Here is an 18479-nt window from a genome sequence, read left to right as displayed (position 1 = left end):
CAACACCCAGTGGGGCAGATGTCAGAACCTGACTCTCTGCCTTCAGACGGGCTGATGCAGGACTGTTTTCCTGAGGTCTCCTCTGTGCTCCTTACCTCTCGTTCTCTGATGAAACCAGAGCCGTGGAGGCTGGTGCACGAGTGATTGTGCGTCTTCCTCTGAGCTGCATCCAGAAGGCCGAACCTGGGTTGCAGAGGCCGAGGGTTTGGCTTCATTTCTTTAGTCTTCTTGGATGAGTGTGTCGGTTCTTCTCCATGAAGCAAGGCACCATGATGAGCAGAAGAAAGAGGACTGGCTCTGGTTGAGAGAGGACAGTGAGCTGCTGGTTGACAACAGTTAGGATTTGGACCTAAGAGGCCAAAGGGACGTCCACGCAGCCTTTCCTCGGCCAGTGTGGGGGTTCTGGACTGTGATGGAGTAACTGATGAGCAGGGGCTCAAAGATAAGTCAGACTTTATGTGGCTGGATGTTGGAACCAAGGGCTCATCTAACACTAGAGGAAGGCCGGACAGACACTGTGCTGCAGGACTCGTCCTCCTCTGAGCATTAGCTCTACATCCTTTAGGAGTTTCATCTCCCATCCATTGGGTAACGTCCCACTCTGGGATGGGATCCCTGCAAAGGCTTCTGGGGGATGATAATGATGCTAGGATGGTGATTCTGTCTAAGAGGAGAGATGCTCCTAAATCCGCACAGTCCTGCTCTGGAATGAAAAAGGCCGTTTTCAGCTTCTGCACATTTGCTGCTTGTTTGTTCATCTTCCAAAGCTGTTTGGTTATCCAGGAGTCAGTGCTGAAAGACGGCTGCTCATCCTTCGTATCCAGTGATGGAGACTCAAACAGGTCCAAACTGTGCTCGTCCTTTTTCTGTCCATAAGCAACCTGCACATATTTCAGGAAGAGCTTTTCTGTCCTTGCTCCTCCTTCCTCCTCACAGCTTCTCCCTGGGTTTGCTCGTGCATGGACTGTAGGAGGGCTCTGTGTCTCACTGGGCCTCCACAGAAGTCCAACGTTTTTGGCAAAGGCTTCACAGTCCAGGTAGCTCTTCTGTGGGCCCCGCTCAAAAAGCCAGAGCTCAGTCCAAACACCTAAAGAAGGCGGAGCTACCTCCTCACCTTTGGCAGCTTTCAAGCCCTCCATTCTTCTCAGAGAGTTTGTTTGGCCAAACACAGAGAATTTGGAGTCTTGGTCTTCTGTCCGTCTGATTTCCTCTAGATTGCCATGTCCTGTTAACCGGTGAAAGTTGCTTGTTATAGTAGAGGAAATTGCATGATTGGCATTATTTTTACAACTGCCATTAATAACTTTTCCTTTAAACTGTGTGGGAATGAAGGGCTTTTGCTTGCTGGTGCTGCAGACGGGGCTCACCTTCTGCTCTGTGAGAGAATCCTCCGTGGCTGGGCAGCTTCTGACTGAACACAGAGCTTCCTGCAGGGCCACGGGACACACACAGCTTCCATCTATGGCTTCTCTTTGTGTGTTCTCTGTGTGCTTAACTATAAGATGCCCTGGTTGTAAAGAGCTACCTGGTTGAAGGCACTTCTCCTTCGTCATGTCCCCATTCCTGCAGAGCCTGCTGCCCTCCACTCCCTCTGAAACCCAGCAGTCTGGACTGACGTGGTCTTCAGCTCTCACCTGTGAACCTAACCCTTCTACCTTTTCTGCACTTGGACATGCACGGCTATGAGGATCTTCTCTTCTCTCAGACACCAAGTCTGCACTTCTGCAGAATGTCAAGGGTTCAACAGAAAACAGGCCCACCTCCCACGGTTCTGTCCGTCTCAGTGCATCTTCAGCAGCTCCGCTCCGGGTTCTTTTTGAGAACTCGCCCTCTTTCCTGAAGTCCTCTACCTTTCGGTTAGATTCTGACAGTGACACAGAAGAAACTGGGCCACAGCAGAGTTTGGGGGCAGCTTGTAGCACATCATTATGCTGATGCAGACGGGCCATGGAGTTCATGCCTGAGCGATCAATAGGGCTGTTCTGCATAGATTCAGCACCAACACGGAGTGCTGACCTGCTTTCATTGCCACACATCCACAGATCCAGTGTGAAGCAGGTCGTTGGTTTTTGCTGTGACTGTAAAGCATCGTCTGTCCTTGTTAGGTCCGTCTCACAGGGGCGCTGTTGTCCTCCCACAGCTGGAGTTTCTCTGCGTTCAGTGACTAAACCTGTGTGTCCCTCTGCTGGAACATTTCCTCTGTGACGTCTGCTGTCTGTGTTTGTGTCTTGTTGTTGCGTTGCCGCCACGGTGCGGACGGCCGGTTCAGGTACAGGGGAGCAGCCGTCTGCAGGCTGCACCCACTGCCTCACTTCTCCAGGGTCTGCAGCCCTGTTGTCTGTCCTGTGTCCACCTGTCTCCATGTTTTTGAAAGAGGTTTCTGGAAAAGCAGAGCATACGTGTGACTGCTCACAACGCCAGCCCGTCTTCTGCTTCTGTGGCCTGCTCTCTGCTGGGGACAAACCGCTGCTCCTTGGATTGAAAAACATCTCAAGCTCCACCTGGTTTTCTGGACTCTTCCTATCCTTGTCATTCATCTGTCCAGCATCCGTTGCACTGTCTGGGCCGTCCTCAGCTGGTACTGAACCCCGAGCTGGAGTCCAGTCAGTGCAGGTACCTTCCAGTCCTAAGGCAACCACAAGATCTGAGAAGGGGTCCCTGCCCCCCGAGCAGGGCTCACTGTACCTGTCCAGGTGTCTCTCATTACAGTCCAGACAGTTAGCTTCAAAATCTGTCTTTTCTGAGCCTAACTGGTCAGAGAGGTGAGGGCCTTCTTCAAGACTTTCCTGCAGCTTTGGGGCAGAAACAAAACAGAAACAAGAATCAAGTCATTGGAAAGAAAAGGAGGGAAACAAAGAAACCGAAGTTCTTGACCTTATCCTCCTACTTGGAATACATCGAAATCCTGACGGTCAAGAAACCAAAGATGACATGAGAATAAATGCAGACAATAGTTAAACATAGAAAGCTAGTGGGGACAACATGTAAGTGGGAGTGTTTAAGTGAAGAAGTAACTACAGCAATCTTACAGTTTTTCTCAGTCGCTTTAGTACAATTCTCAGATCAGAATGAAATTCCCAAAACTATTTGTTCAATCTTCACATCATGATGTCACTTGTGCACATCATATAAGCAGTTTCTCACTTCTTTGAACAAGTTGCAATTGCTTTGGTACATCCATGCAAATGATTATGTACAATTCTCTGCTCTTTGCTACATTATCAATTGTTTATGTCATGTTGATCAAAATGTATTATCTAGTTCACTGTGCAATAGTCTTACTCCTCAAAACACCTAGTCATTAGTTCATCGTATAAGTCATTAACTGCAAAATGGTTGACCAGGTTGTCATAATGTGACAAACATATTTCGCTGCATTGCAAGAGAGGATATAAGAGAGGATGTGGATGAGAATTTGTGTCCTAACATACAGGAACGACAAGAGGTGTAGGAAGACCACACCAATTCCATCAATCAATCATCAATCAATCCATAGTGTTTTGCTGTTTGTACAAATTGTTTTGACAGAGAGAGAGAGAGAGAGAGAGACACAGACAGACAGACAGACAGACAGACAGACAGACAGACAGACAGACAGACAGACAGACAGACAGACAGACAGACAGACAGACAGACAGACATATTCCTGAGAGCTGTACATAGACACTCACATCAAACACTTTTCTGCATCCTGCCACGGCTTTCATACTTACGCTCCAGAGCTTTAAGACGTCGGCGTAGAACACCAGAAAAGCCCAAATGTGGGCAGCGACTGAGCTTAGCACTGCTCCCATGATGCTCCTCACACATCCGGCCTCAGCGCCTTTCAGCAGCCTCATGCCATGGAGCTTTGTCCTTCCTTCCTGTGCTCCCGTCTCGGTTTATTCAGATCAACAGATCCAGCCAGGAATCCCAAACTGGCCTTTGCCTCTTAACCTGCAGCAGCAGAAAGTCTAACAGCATTGTCGTTCCTCTGCAGGTCCAGTGAACTCCAGGGATGAGGGCTTACATCAGCTGAGCTTAATCCACTGACGGCGAGGAAAGACACTAAGAAGCAGTGCTATAAATACAGCACTGACAGCTCCTGCACCTCCACAGCAGCAGGTAAACCTGAGCCGAGTGTCAACAGGTGTGCACAGGAAGGCTGGAGCCCTTTGGAACCAGCAGGTCACTCAGCTGGAAGGGAAATCCTAGACTCAGCATTCCAACAGAAGCAACATCTAAATCCTGAAGAGGCCATTCCTACATGCAGAGCTCTGTGGGACAGTCCATTCCCAAATCCCCCCTACCCTTTAAATATGGAGTTCACTTTTGATGCCTTTGAGAAGCTCAAGAGCTCGTCTCAGTGGAGGAGCAGCTGATGGAGGCTCCTCTCAGGCTTTAACATCCGCTGAGCTCATTCCACGCTCAGACTTACAGACCTCATCACAGTTCTCTGAGCTCAAATTTAGGCGGGACGCCTGTCTGGACGACCGTTTCACAGCAGTAAAATTCAATTCAAATTGAAACTTTGGTATTAAAATAAAGTTGCGGAAAAATGATTGGCAGTCTTTGTTTATTTAAATACAACACACGTCCAAACAAGACTTTCCATACATCATTTATATTTCATGTACCGCCTGAATGTTTGGTCCCAGTTGACCTTTGACCTGCCCTGACATCATCAAGGGTCCTTCGTGGGCTGGAGTCACTTGTTTGGCCGTCACTCTTCCTGCTGGGGTGTTTTTTCGTTGTTCGCAGGACAAATGTCCACAGGGCTTTTGTGTCATGATACTGCATAGAATGGAGGCTAGATTTCTTTTGGCAAACTTTGATTTTTGTTCATTACTTGTTAGTGAACCAAACCTTGTGGCTTCACCTTTTCTTTAACATTCTTACTTCGGAGTCATTTCTATATAAACGTTTAAATGACATCTCTTGGATTTGTGTGGGATTGAATCATGTCAAAACTTTGTTTCTTAGTGTGTTGTTTTAATGTTCTAAGCACGTGTTTCTATAATTCTGTTATTCTCGTTAAAATATTTCCTTTTGGTTAACATTTCTGTTAAGGAATCTGGTGTCATGGAAAATTGGGCCAGCTGTTTTTGTGAGTAGTTTAAAGGGCTGAACATGTTTCAAATGTCTTAATACCTCTTTTGTTATTCACTTTGGTTATTTGTGACCTTCAGATATAATGTGTGGAGTTCTTATGATTAATAATTCATGTGCTTTTTAAGTGCATGGTTGGATAAATCCATTGTGAGTTAGATTATTTGTCCTCCTCTATAATTTGAAACTTTATTTAAAAAACGACATCTGAGTCACAGAAGGATTCATGCGTCCGGGGCAGACAGTGCAGGGAGGGCAAGTTGATTCTGCCCGTGGATCTTGTCTGCCTCCTGCTGGACAGTGGGGGACTCGACAGGTACCTTCAGTTTCTGCCTAGATGACCCCGTTTGGTGGGGCAGCTCTGGGGAGACAGAGTGGTGTGTGGAAGCCTGGTTCTGGAAATGCTTTGCAGTGGGCTGCAGGATGAGTCTGGACTTTACTCGCTACTCAGGAAAACTCAGATCCATGACTCAATGGTGGTGCTTTTAGCACAGGTCTAAATGCAGAACAGTGTGGTCTCTATGCAGAGTTGGTTCTAAGTTGTGTTGTGCAAACATGTAAATTAGAACATTTCAAGCCATAAATTCAACACTGACCTCAGATTTTATTGAAGCTTTTTTTTTCACAAGAATACCCACCTATGAATACCTCTGTTTAAATGCAAAGGGGGGGGGGGGGGGTGTTCTCCTGCAGGTCTCCAGGAACAAGACCAAAGCTGACCAACAAGGTCATGTGACTGAACTCAGTAATGCACATCACTCAGAAGGTCAACCCTCTGCTCTCTTCATTCCCTCATGGACAGAACACCAACGAAGGAGCTAACAACAAAACCAACAGGAAGTGTGATTCCAGCATCTATAGGATGACTTCCCAACAGCTCACACACTTTAACTGCCTTCAATTTTCCACAGGTCTTCTATAGTGATGTGCACCACCTGTAACAGAACAAATACACAACGCATCACAACTGATCAGAAAAGATTATTGCAGAATCCGCCATGAATGTATGTGTGTGTGTGTGTGTGTGTGTGTGTGTAAGAACAAGTCATTTACTTTTAACGCCACTTCTGTGAAATGTTATGTCAAATCTAAAAACGTTAAAGCGCATAGAAATTCAGAGAAACATCTCTGTGCTTCTGATTCTGATGCTTAAAGACGTTTTAGGTGTGAGACAAACATGAGACACCTCTAATGTAGAGACAAGTCACTAAAAAAGATGCTTTCATAACATCCATCCATCCATCCATCCATCCACCCGTCTCTCCAAGAGAGAAAAGTGTGTGGATTTGATTGACTGATAAACGTGTAGAAGGTGTGTAGTGAGCGGTGAGGGGATCAGGAAGGAGCAGGTTTCCTGGCAGGGACATGATGTCAATTGATGAAGCAGAATAAATCCTCAAACCATGTTCATCGTGAGACACTCATGGTGTTCAGATCTGCGTGTCGATGCCCCACTGAGGCGCAAAACAGCAAAAAGTGGAAAAGGCTGAAGCTAAAAAAAGTGTTTTTCCGCCAGGAAAAAAATAATTCGTAGATTTTCAGCTCTGTTGAACCATTACAATGTTTTTTTCCTCCATGAATTCAAATGCATCTTTACCAGCTGGCTCAGCACTTCAGGCAGTCTGCGCGCGGACACACGCACACACGGGAGGATCATTGATAACCCTTGTTCTATCTTAGATGACCCCACCCTTACATTGACGTGTTCTCCCTACCATGACAAAGGTGGATTAAGGTGGAAAGATTTCATGTAATCCATGGACACCAGTGAAGATCACAAATCATTGAAGAAAAAAGGTTCAGAGCTCTGTCTAGTGGGTCTAGACCAGCGTTTTTCAACCTTTTCTGAGCCACGGCACACTTTAGCCTTAAAAAAAATCCCGCGGCACACCAGCATCCAAAAAAAAAGGAGAAACTCATAGTCTGCATTGATATACAGCCCCTCCACAATCTCACATGCATTTTTGAGATAATTGTTACAGAAAAAGCTGGAAACTGCTGCTGTTTTTTTCTAAAAAAAATGCAATAAAAGTTAAGTTAGAAGATTTAAAAACAGTATGATGTATGTTCGTTGGTTTCAAGACGTTTAACAGATCTCATTATGCGCTGTCACTCTCACAACCCAATGCATCATGGGAGATGTAGTGCATGAAACGGCCGAAGATCGGTTTTCGGAGCTTCATTGTTTTGTTCACTTGTTCCACGGTCTGATACCGGATTCTGTGGAAAGCTACAGCGCTAAAGACGAGCTTTAGCTGCTATTTATATTAGCACTGAGCGACTTTACGAGCTAAATCGGGACAAGGAAGTGAAGACTTTAACCACTTCTGATTGGTCAGACCGATGACATGTGATTAAGCCCCTCAAGAATGATTGGTGGAGACAGTTAAAGCGACGGGACTTTTCCCAAATACAGCCGAAGGTGCAGCTGAATCGCGTCATTCTTATTAAAATGTCTTTAATAAAATAAAATAAACGCAAAGAAAAAGTATTTTACGATCTTTTATATTCCTAACTCCTCAGTGTTTTATCAGGGCCTGTTTGGATGAACACAGAGCTGAATCCTGGAGATGGGAAATGTTTTTGATCAGTTAATGAGGGCAATTTCCCACGGCACACTTGAACATCTCCCACGGGCACACTAGTGTGCCGCGGCACACTGGTTGAAAAACACTGGTCTAGATGACCCAACTCCCAATGTTAAAGTGCCTAGGATAGAACAAGGGTTAAATACTGTCATATTTTACAGCGAGAAGCAGAATCCCATCCCTCTGAGCTGTCACAACTCCAAAGTCATCAAGTCTACGCATCAACTTACCCCCTTCCTCATATAATCTCATATTAGGGTGAGGGGGTGGGGGGTTTAGCCTGGGATGCACCTTGGGGGGGGGGGGGGGGGGGGGGGGCTACTTGGCAGTGGTCCCCCTCCCGTGGTTGCCGTCTCTCGGTTTTATTTGCACCTTAGACATGTAGGGCCCTTGGTTGGGGGGGGGGGGGGGGGTGCTTGGACATCAGCAGATGTCCTTTTAGCACCCTACCCGCCAATTTTAACCGCACCTTAGACATTTAGGGCCCCTTGGTGGGAACACATGCACACACACACCCTCACAAACACGCACACACATTTTGCAAGGAAGGTGGGACCTAGGACCTTCTGTCCCTTACTCCATCCCTGGTGGGGGGTACTGGGCCCTTGGCAACGCTGGCCGTGTCCCTTGGGAGCCGGCTTCCTGGGCCCGGCGGTGCTCTCTCCGCGCGCGCGGGGGGGTTCACATTACACCTGAGCCGGGGTTGTCCCTATCCCTGTGGGGTGGGTTCTGGTCCTTGCTCCTGAGCGCTGGGCCCTGCCAGATTTCCAACTGTGGCCGAGTCTGGTCGGGCCATGTTTACAACACCCCTCGTGGGCCCTACATTTCCCCGGGGTGCTCCCCTCCTTGGCGGGGGCAGCTGGCCCCTGCCTTGCTCCTTCCTGGACCAACCGTGGGCCGGGTGGGTGGCTGCCTGGAGTGCGGAGCGGGTCTCCCTTGGGGGGTCCTGGCTCGTACCTGGGGTTGGGGCGGGGGGATGCCCAGAACTCCTGGGTGGTGATGGGGTGCTCGTCTGGGGCTGTGGGCGCACTTCTTGGGTGGGGCCCTGCGTTGGGCCCTCCCAGTGCGGCGGGTGGGCTGCTCTTCTGGTTGGGCTGGGGCGGCACTCTCTTTCCCCCCATCCCTCCCTGCTCTCTGGCTCTGGGGGCCTCACGGCGGTCCTGCTGGCCTTGGCCTGGGTGGCGGATTTGGTCGCCCGGGGGGGCGGCTGTTCTCTGCCTGCTGCCGTGTGGCGTTGGGGGGTTCTGGCTAACACAGCTGCTGCGGCGGGGGTCTTGGTGTGGGGATGGCTGGGCACTCTCCCTCCTTCTTTTCACATTCCACCATCCATTTTAGAAGAACATAAACACTCACCTGAGCACAGGTGTTAGCTCACCTTTGCACTAATAGTTTGCATGATTGAATAAATGAAATATTTCACACTAGTTGGTTTGAAGGCATAAGTATGCGTTCGTGAACACTATCTGTTTTGTGTACATGTTGACATGTGGACATTTTTGCAGCTAGCAGGTGTGTTTATAACATTTGAGTGTGTGTGTGGACAGGCCCCGCCCTTTTTGTACTACATTTGAACCTTACCGTAATGATAAACATTCAGTAAACTTGTTGCTTTATGCTGCTTCATGGTCTTATCCCCCCCCTCCTATTATCACCCTCCTACCCCCCCCCCCCCCTCTCTAACGTCCCTCTCTCTTTTTCCCCTTCTTTCCTTTTCCGTCCGGTCCAACACCAAAGATTTTCAAACATGATTGAAATTAATAAAGTTTGGCCTCAATTACAAAAGGGGTTTATTCAGACATACCTTTGGTTTGTCTGAAGATTAATAACCCCTGTTGTTAAAGTAAAATATGTCCAACACAAGAGGCCCTCAGTTCTCATCTGCCTGCCCAGCTGTTTGTACAGGACAAGTTAAAAAAAAAAATAGTCTACGCGTCAGTGAGCTGCTGCTGAATGGAGACAAATGAAAAAAGGTGTAAAGAGCAAACATGAAGAAGAGTTTTCTTCTCTTTCACCATTTCAGAGCAAAGCTGCAGGCTGACCTTCAAACTCTCCGTAAATCCAAAGTGTAATCAACCCACAGACACCCCTTGTAACGCATACGTTGCGGGAGCGGGTGGGATTGGTCAGAAAATAGTCCCGCCCAGGGCTCGAATAGACGGTGAAGCTCACCGTACCGGGGGAGCCTCTGAATGATCTCATGAACCCAGACGTGGAGAAGTGATTACTGATGCGTTTGTAGAGCTTATTTGAAATAAATCTGTGTCTTCCATGCATTGTAAATGACATCAACACAGACAGGCTGAAATGATTTGGCAGTAGCTCCTCCCACACGGGTCTGGGGCGTCAAGTTTTTGAACACATTTTTGGACAAGCTTCAAGACCAAATTCGGCGTGCGTCCAAATACAGCCGATCGACTGGAATTTGTCGCAGTGACTGCGTTTGGTGGGAAGAGCATAAGTCTCAATGCTAATGATGAGACAAAAAAGACGTGAATACAGAAAACTGGATTCTAATCAAGAATACAGGACATCAATTAATGATTAGTGATGAAATAGAATAGTTTCCACTCACCTCCTCATGGTTGGGATCGGGGTGGCTACAGATGTCCTGTGGAAAGGCAGAGCGTATCAACATTTTCACCTCCTCTGGGTACACATAGGTGGGCGGATGCAAACTCCTGTCCTTAACGCCAACCCTGCCAGAGATCTGAAAGAAAAGACAAAAATGGGAAAAAGTGGAAAAAGAAAGGAACATTTTGCCAAAACTTGGGTGGCTGTGGTGCAGAGGACGAGTGGTCAACCTCCGCTCATAGGTTCGGTTCCCGTCCTGCCCACCCATGAGCCAAAGTGTCCTTGGGCAAGACACTGGACCCCACATTGCTCCTGGTGGTTATAGGTTGGTGCCAGAGTTCGGCAGTGAACCGGCCATCAGTGGTAAAATGTGTGTGTGCATGGGGGAATGGGACTGACTGTAAAGCACTTTGGATGTTATACGAGTACACACCATTTCTGTCCATGTTTGTATCTTCAGGTGGAACAACCGCATTCCTATAATTGACTCATTAAAGGAAACCAAGCAGGAAAACCAGAGATGCCTCTCCTCTTGTTGTCCCCCCAGCCCCATCACAGGATCGATGGGTGTGGTCCACCTGGAGTTTTGGTCTTCCAATGAACTAATAAAAGGGCAGCATGGTAAATAGGAGGCAAATTGTGTCTGAGGCCTCCTCCTCTGTTATTATTGCTTAATAACATGTACATGTATTGCTTCTCTGACCCTTCTTTCAAACCATCTGTCCTCTTTGTCAAGAGTTCTTACCAAAAAGAAGCTTGGGGAAAACCAGAACTATAGGTTGTGACGGTGCAATAATGTTCAGGCCAACATTTCCATCATCCACTGCAGCTTCAGCTGGAAACTATGGTGAGAACGAGTGGCTGTGGTGCTCGTGCAGCTAGAAGAGCTAGGTGTACTGGAACTGGACTGGACACAGGGGGTTGTAAGGAGAAGTACCACCCAAAGAGGTGGGTAAGGATTGGGTCTGCTGCTAATGCTGTGTCAGCGCCACAGGCAGCTTTACCAATACAGCCAGTTGCCTTTAGCAACCGAAAATCTGTGCACGGTTGATTTGTCACTCAGCTCACCTGAAATTACAAAAAGAGAGAGCGATAGAGACAGAGAGACAATGAGAATAGAAACAGGAACCAAATAATTCCAGTGACAGTCGACAGAGGAAAACTCTAAACGAGCCGTGAAGTGGCTGACCACTCCCTCCATACACATCCACCAATCAGCAACTTCTCTGAATAGGAGACAAAGAGCAGAGACCTCTGACACTTGTTCTTTTGTCATCCTGTTTGTGGGTCACGAAATACCCCCCAAGTGGATTTATCTCTATGCCTACATCCAGCCTTGTGTGGATACATCCTCTTGGTATCAGCTGTAGCCTTTAAACTGAAGCTCTGGGAATTCCATATGTTGTAAATGAGATAAACACAGACACGGCTCCATGCAGCGATCAGGCTGAAAACATTTGGCGTTAAACTCCTCAGGATATATCTGACCAACTTCTGAAGCTCTCCTCTGACATTCACCAAAACTTTCATCGAAGGGTTTCATAACTGTCATAACCGATATAAGGCAACAGCTGTCAGGTGTCTTTCCGTTCAGGCTAACGTACCCACCAGTTTCCTCTGCAGGAGGCGGTAGGCCTTCTTACGGCGGGAATGGTCACTTCTGAGGCGTTTGGCCGACTGCAGGAGAGCTGCGATCCACACAGGAACTCTGGAGAAGAACTGGAACTTATCTTCTGTTGACATGGTCATTACTACTCCGCTGCACAGAACGCATGCAGAACAGAGGTTCAAAAAAGGCTCAGCATGCTGGTACTCCTAAAAGAGGAATTATGTTCAAATATCACAGTTTACAGTGTTCCCTCACTATATCGATGTTAAGGGAACTCATTTCAGCACAACTTTGTAGGCCCTTTTTTTGAAACAGTGCATTGTGTTCTACGTCCTGATTGGCTGTTGGTCCTGTCAATCAATCTCTCTCAGAGTCCTGTTCAGAGACGCTGCATGCAGCTTCCCAGGGTTAAATCCCTGTTTTCATTCTATAATCCTGGACTTCTTTTTCCATTAAGACTTGAACTTTGAGACTTGAAACAACAGAGATAAGTGTGAAAATGTTTGTAAAGTGTGTTGTGAGGAGTTTTACAGCCTTAAAACATCTCTAATTTGTGGATTTCACCTATTGATTATGGAATATATCCCCTGCAATAAATTAGAGAACACTGACTGTCGTGTGCTTTGAGTTAAGAATGTTTATGACAGCAAATAAAAAAATCAGGAAAAAGAATTTGATTTGGCTCGTTGTGCATAACGGACACAAAAATCCAACTGACCACATTCTTTTTGCTCAGAGGTAGTTTGTATCTCCCTCCAAATGGGAGTAGCTGAAAGTTCACACAGAAGATGAAAAACATCAGGACGGTCTTTATGATATCAAAAGGGGCCCAAGTCCAAGAGGTTTGTTTTTCCAGGAAATTATTTTAATAGCAAAGCTTAAATGATTCATACTTTACCCAGATTTAGCAGCAGTTCATAGCTTCCAAATGCTAGAATATGAAGCACCTCACTTTTATCATTTCAGAGGACTAGCAAACTGAAGTCTCTGGACTTGGGCCCTTCTTGAATTAAACAGGGGTGCTGCCATATTGGATAACTAGTGCTAACTAGTGTTATCCAATATTATTAGTTTAGCTTTATCCCATATATGGGATAAAGCTAAACCCATGCAAGAGAGGCCCAAGTCCAAGAATTTAGCACTTAATGCATTTTAAATGTCAAGCATAGTCAATACATTACAACGGACTTGGAACTTTTTGCACATAGTCAGATAGCTTTACCCTTCAAGATCATAGAATATATAATATCTCTATTTTGAAAAACTGTGGACTTGGGCCCCTTTTGAACTAACCAATTCAATTTTAAGATGGCAACTGAATAAACGGTTAACTCCAGGCATTTTGCAGTGCTAACAGACACATGACTAACGCACTACATTGGAGGAGTTCTAACTGTGAATTCTACAGAGACAGCTATAGAGTTTAAGACTATGAAGGTATTAGACTCTAACGGACATGTAGGTGAGAGAAACAAAGGTAATGATGAAGGACTTTGGTGTTCAGGACAAGAATCCAGGAAGACAGATGCTGATGGACTTTGTTGAGGGAATGGAAATGTTTGGGCTGAGGGCGTTCCAGAAAAGAGAGGAGCACAGGGAGACATAACGGGCTGATTCCATTTTCTGCAGACTAAATCTAAAAAAGATCAGCGACTCCAGAGTGGTGGCTGAGGAGAGTGTAGCCAGAAGGCATAGGATGGTGGTGTGAGGATGAAGAGCACGAGGACAGATCCGACGACCCCAGTGGTGTAAGCTGAACCAGGAAGAGTACTGTGTGGCCTTTAGGGAGGAGCTAAAACAGCCTTCAGGAAATGAGAAGGTTCTTTTAGACAAATGACTAAAACTTACCCAAACGAATGGCAGAGGTCGACAAAGACATCCATGAGCACAACAGACAGCAGCGAACCTGTAAAAACACAATCTACTCAGTCTAAGCATGGCACAAACCAGCAGTGAGCATCTTCCCACACTTGGTGGCCGTCTCATTCATGTTTCTGGGGTCAACATTATGTTATGACTAACAGTGTTTTAAAATAGGTTCATTGGTTCCTCTAAATTGTCCATAGGTGTGAGTGTGATGTGTGGCCCGGCGACAGATTGGCCACCTGTCCAGGATGTCCCCAGCCTTCGCCCACAAGTGGCCGGGATAGGCTCCAGCAGCCCCGTGACCCAAAAAGGGACAAAACGGTTAAAAAGATGAATGAATGACATTCTTAGAACATCCCAATAAGAGTTTAAAATAAGTGTCCTTGTCACGGCTCAACCAAGTTAGAAAAATGGTTCATAGACTAGTTGTTGTATGCATTGAAAAAGAATAAAGGACAGTAAATTGATAGATTTTCTGAATTTGATTATGTTAATAACCACAAACCCTGTTGAAAACTTTCATGAAGGTAGGATATTCCTTTATTTCCCTGTAAACTGGTTGGTGGATGTTTACCTCTAGATGTTGGCCAGAACAGAAACAGAAGCCGGGTACTGGGTAACTTCCAAACTTTAAGGTATGTTCTGAGGGAAATGGATTCTAACAAGTAAATTGAAATGCCAACACCCCTGGTCTAAGGGCAGGAATGCCCAGTTTAGCTTAAAATCTCCTATTGAATTCTATGTATTCATCCTCCTTTTTATGTGTACTTTACAATAACCGGTACGAAGCCCATTGAGACGAATGTTGTTGTGATGTTGGGCTACAGAAATAAATTGAATTGAATGTTGGGATGTCAGTGCCACAAATACGTTTAATCTCTTTGGGGAGGTCACATGGTTTGGGAGCTGTTGGAAAAAAATTCTGCCAGAAATCATAACTATTCTTTGATAAAAGAATTCATATAAAATAACAGCCCATACACATGGTGTGTATGTTGTTGGTATGTGTCTGCACCGAAATTCGGCATAGATTTGGAATCATGAGGTCACATGGAAAGCAACTGAAAAAACATCAGAGTATTAACTTCAAACCATTTTTTTCATTAAAACATTGAAAAAATAAATAAGATCCTTTCAACACAACTTGAGGAAGTGTTTGACTTTGGTTTGATCTTAAATCGTCGCCATATCATGCCCCTGTTCATTTGTTGACGGTCCCTAAGAGAGCCCGCGCTGAACGTCAACCTGACGCTAACTTCACCGCGGCGTCTGTGCTGCATGCTTCATGCAAACAGCTTCAGCCACCGTGAAATGTCTGAATGACTAACAGATGCTGACTCTGCTCTCAGAGTTTTTACCTTCCGTCTCCGGGACGCGCGTGGCCTCGTGCCGTTTCACTGTGGACAGAACAAAGATAGGTTACAGAGAGGAGCGCTCACTCCTGTGCGTTTAATGATTCCTCCCACGCCCTGCGACAGGACCTGTCCAGGTGTTCCCGCCTTCCTCCAGTGGGCTTTCTTTGTCCCGCTGAGGTTACAATCAAATGGAGGCAAACATTTGAGCCTCATTGACAGCAATCAGCCTAAGTAACCCTTCAACAATCCCACACAAACAAACGGAGCAAAGAGAACCATTTTGCTTTTATTCTCATTTTCTTGGATGAGTAATAAACACAATCAATGTTGTTTTTTTTCAACACAGCCCTGAAATCCTGACCTCTGTAAATGGTTCAGAAAGTCCAATATAATCCTCCGTCTACTCAGGGATGGTCCAAATTGGCTTTTGTCTGTTTACTATTTACACCCTGACATGTTTTCCTAAGAACACATGGAATCATTTCATCAGCAAATAATCTTAGTCCTAATCTAATCTAGCATGACAGACTTTTATTTTGAAGGGTCTATAATTAACACTTGCTAGTTGTGAGGACTTTCTCCTCTTTGGCGAGTAAAAGTGAGAGGGTGAACTTGGTCATGCATTAGCTCTCCTTTTGGTGGATGTCTTTGTCCTCTCGCTTAGCGTTAGCACACCAGATAAACGGACGCATGCGAGACGCCGTCCACCCGGCGGCCTCTAAACCCGTTTTTACCGCAGAACAAGCTGCGATTTTAAACAGGATCCAGTCAGAAGTGGAGGATGAAGCTGCTTCGCTTACAGACAGTTGAATAAAAAGTGTTGATTTGGAGACGCCGCTGTTGTTAGCCGCTAATGCTAATGATGCTATGCTAACCAGCTGTTCCGTCTGTCACCTAAACAGACCGCTTTAAAGTCTGACTTTAAGAATAATTACAACAGATTTAAATCATGGGACATGAATAAAACAGTATTTCATAAGGATAATAAAATTTGAATGCACTGTTTTTAGTTCCACCAAAAGCCGTCACCTGTCAGATGTCGCTTCCCTCGCGAGAGCTGCAGCTTTTTAACATTTGGATTTATTCAATGTTTTAACAACTGAGCAAACAGATGAGAGCTGAAGGCCTTTTGTGTTGTGTCCTCACACAACTGAACCAAGGATATAATGAAATAGTTGCATGTCTCTTTATTTTACATAAACATTAGCGATGATGACATTTTTACAGTTTGTGTCAGAACAAGTCAGAGCCGAAATAAGAAGCAGTCTGTGTGGATTCGCAGCTCCTGCAGGCGTTTGGAATCCATCCTAGTAAGGTTTGCCTCCCACGGCGTCCAGCATCTCCAGCCGCTCCGCTGCAGTGGGCATCTCCGGCTTCACTCCGTCTCTCCTCCTCTGCACCATGATGTTGTGCTGCAACCAGACACACAAAGAATGATGCTGGATCTTCATATCTATTGGTTTACTACATGCTGACTGTGCATTTCCTGTGACGGAGGTTTACTCAGGAGAACTTTGTTTAGAACAGAAATCTGTGCAGAGCAGCAGGAAGGAAGCTGTTCACACTCCTGTCCATCTGCCATAATGCTGCCGCTGTGTCGCTCATCTTTATTATTCTATGAATATCTTAAAACACTTTATGTTGTTTATGAGCTGTGTCGATGGGAACATTTTCTTTTTCTTAAGTAAAAAAAAAGCTTCTTCTGACCGGATCTGTCCGATCTCGTGGTCAGGAATCGGGCCGGATCACTCGGTTCCAGACTGGATCAGAATGGGATCTTGTATCCAGATGAGGGATCAGATATTTATTTATTCTGATGATAACCAGCACTGTGTGTTTCAAGCATATTTTCACGGATAAACACTCTTTTAAAACTAGAGCTGTGACGGGGATGAAGCAGCAGGAGTCACGGTGTCGTGGTTAACCGCACCCCCCCACCGCCAAACACAAAATCCCTGTCATAAAAGGTCCTCAGCAGCTGTCTGCACACGCTAAAGGACCTCAGTCTCCTCAGCAGGTGAAGGCGACTCTGGCCCCTCCTGTACAGAGCATCGTTGTTGTTGGACCAGTCCAGTCTGTTGTTCAGGTGAACACCCAGATATTTAAATGTGTCCACGACCTCAATGTCTGAACCCTGGATGTTCACCGGTGACTGTGATGGTGAGGACCTCTTGAAGTCCAGTATCAGCTCCTTTGTCTTGCTGGTGTTAAGCAGCAGGTGGTTAACTTCACACCAGCTAACAAAGTCAGTGATGACCCCCCTGTACTCCTGCTCATCCCCCCCTGATACACAGCCCACAATGGCACTGTCATCTGAGAACTTCTGCAGATGACAGTGGTGGGAGTTGTAGGTGAAGTCTGATGTGTACAGGGTAAACAGGAATGGGGAGAGCACAGTCCCTTGAGGTGCCCCCGTGCTGCAGACCACCACATCAGACACACAGTCACGCAGCCTCACAAACTGTGGCCTGTCCGTGAGGTAGTTGATGGTCCAAGCAACCAGATGTTGGTCCACACCTGCAACCTCCAGCTTCCTCCTCAGCAGTGATGGCTGAATGGTGTTGAAAGCACTGGAGAAATCAAAAAACATGACTCTCACAGGGCTCCCAGGGGCCTCCAGGTGAGACAGGGCCTGATGCTGCAGGTAGATGATGGCGTCATCCACCCCGATGCCTGGTCCATATGCAAACTGCAGCGGGTCCAGTGCTGAGCTCACCTGAGTGCGGAGATGGCTGAGGATGATCCTGTCCATAGCCTTCATCAGGTGGGAAGTCAAGGCAACAGGTCTGAAGTGGTTCGGTTCCGTAGGACGAGGTACCTTTGGAACCGGAACCAGGCAGGAAGTCCTCCAGAGGACTGGTACCTTCTCCAGTCTGAGGCTCATATTAAATATGAACAGCATCACCACACAGAGCTGGTCTGCACACTCCCTGAGGAGCCTGGAGGTGATGCTGTCAGGGCCTGTTGCCTTCCTGGCCTTTGTTCTCCTTAACTCCATCCTAACCTGATTCAGGGTGAGGCAGAGGGGGGTTGGAGGGTGGGTGGGCGGTGGCTGGTCTGGTGCTGTGAGTCGTTGGGGGGGTCCCTTTGCTTCTGTTGGAAGAAGGGGAGAGTGGACTGTTTGGTGCTGAGGTGGTAACAGCTGCAGCTGGGAGAGATGCCTGAGCTGGAAAGGTGTGAAGAGGGGGCCGAGTGGGTGGAGACTGTGGGCTGGGCAGAATCAAATCTGTTAAAGAACAGGTTCAGTTCATTTGCCCAGGCTTGGTCACCTGTGACCTGGCAACCATTTCCAGCCTCAGCATGTCCTGAGATGTGTTTTAGACCCCTCCACACATCACGGATGTTGTTCTGTTCCAGGCGCTGCTCCAGCTTCTTCCTGTAGCAGTCCTTGCACTTCCTGAT

The 18479-nt window shown here is 46.6% G+C and overlaps 3 protein-coding genes across 3 annotated transcripts in view; all 3 read right to left on the bottom strand.

Annotated features, from left to right (window-relative positions):
- The window catches only part of arhgef4 (Rho guanine nucleotide exchange factor (GEF) 4), a 53652-nt gene extending 49798 nt beyond the window's left edge, over positions 1-3854 (bottom strand). Inside the window, exons 1-2 of the mRNA XM_078938802.1 lie at positions 3714-3854; positions 96-2792 (exon numbers count right to left, since the gene is read on the bottom strand). Of these exons, the coding sequence (XP_078794928.1) occupies positions 96-2792; positions 3714-3839 (2823 nt within the window). The 5' untranslated portion in view covers positions 3840-3854. The remainder of the gene's footprint in view (positions 1-95; positions 2793-3713) is intronic.
- A 1818-nt stretch (positions 3855-5672) lies between these two features.
- LOC144988427 (uncharacterized) lies at positions 5673-15255 on the bottom strand. The gene is made up of 6 exons (XM_078938814.1): positions 15204-15255; positions 15081-15119; positions 13705-13762; positions 11856-12006; positions 10249-10383; positions 5673-6023 (listed from the first exon to the last, which is right to left on the bottom strand). Exons 3-6 carry the CDS (start codon positions 13737-13739, stop codon positions 5976-5978), a joined length of 369 nt encoding a protein of 122 aa, XP_078794940.1. The 5' UTR covers positions 13740-13762; positions 15081-15119; positions 15204-15255; the 3' UTR covers positions 5673-5975.
- A 994-nt stretch (positions 15256-16249) lies between these two features.
- Positions 16250-18479, bottom strand: part of chchd7 (coiled-coil-helix-coiled-coil-helix domain containing 7) — a 15204-nt gene continuing 12974 nt past the window's right edge. Inside the window, exon 4 of the mRNA XM_004086854.4 lies at positions 16250-16489. Coding sequence (XP_004086902.1) covers positions 16385-16489 — 105 coding nt within the window. The 3' untranslated portion in view covers positions 16250-16384. The remainder of the gene's footprint in view (positions 16490-18479) is intronic.

The sequence above is a fragment of the Oryzias latipes genome, chromosome 20, assembly GCF_053564925.1.
Source record: "Oryzias latipes strain Hd-rR chromosome 20, Olatipes_Hd-rR_3.1".
Classification (NCBI taxonomy): Eukaryota; Metazoa; Chordata; class Actinopteri; order Beloniformes; family Adrianichthyidae; genus Oryzias; species Oryzias latipes.
This window is presented reverse-complemented; position numbering and strand designations above follow the sequence as displayed.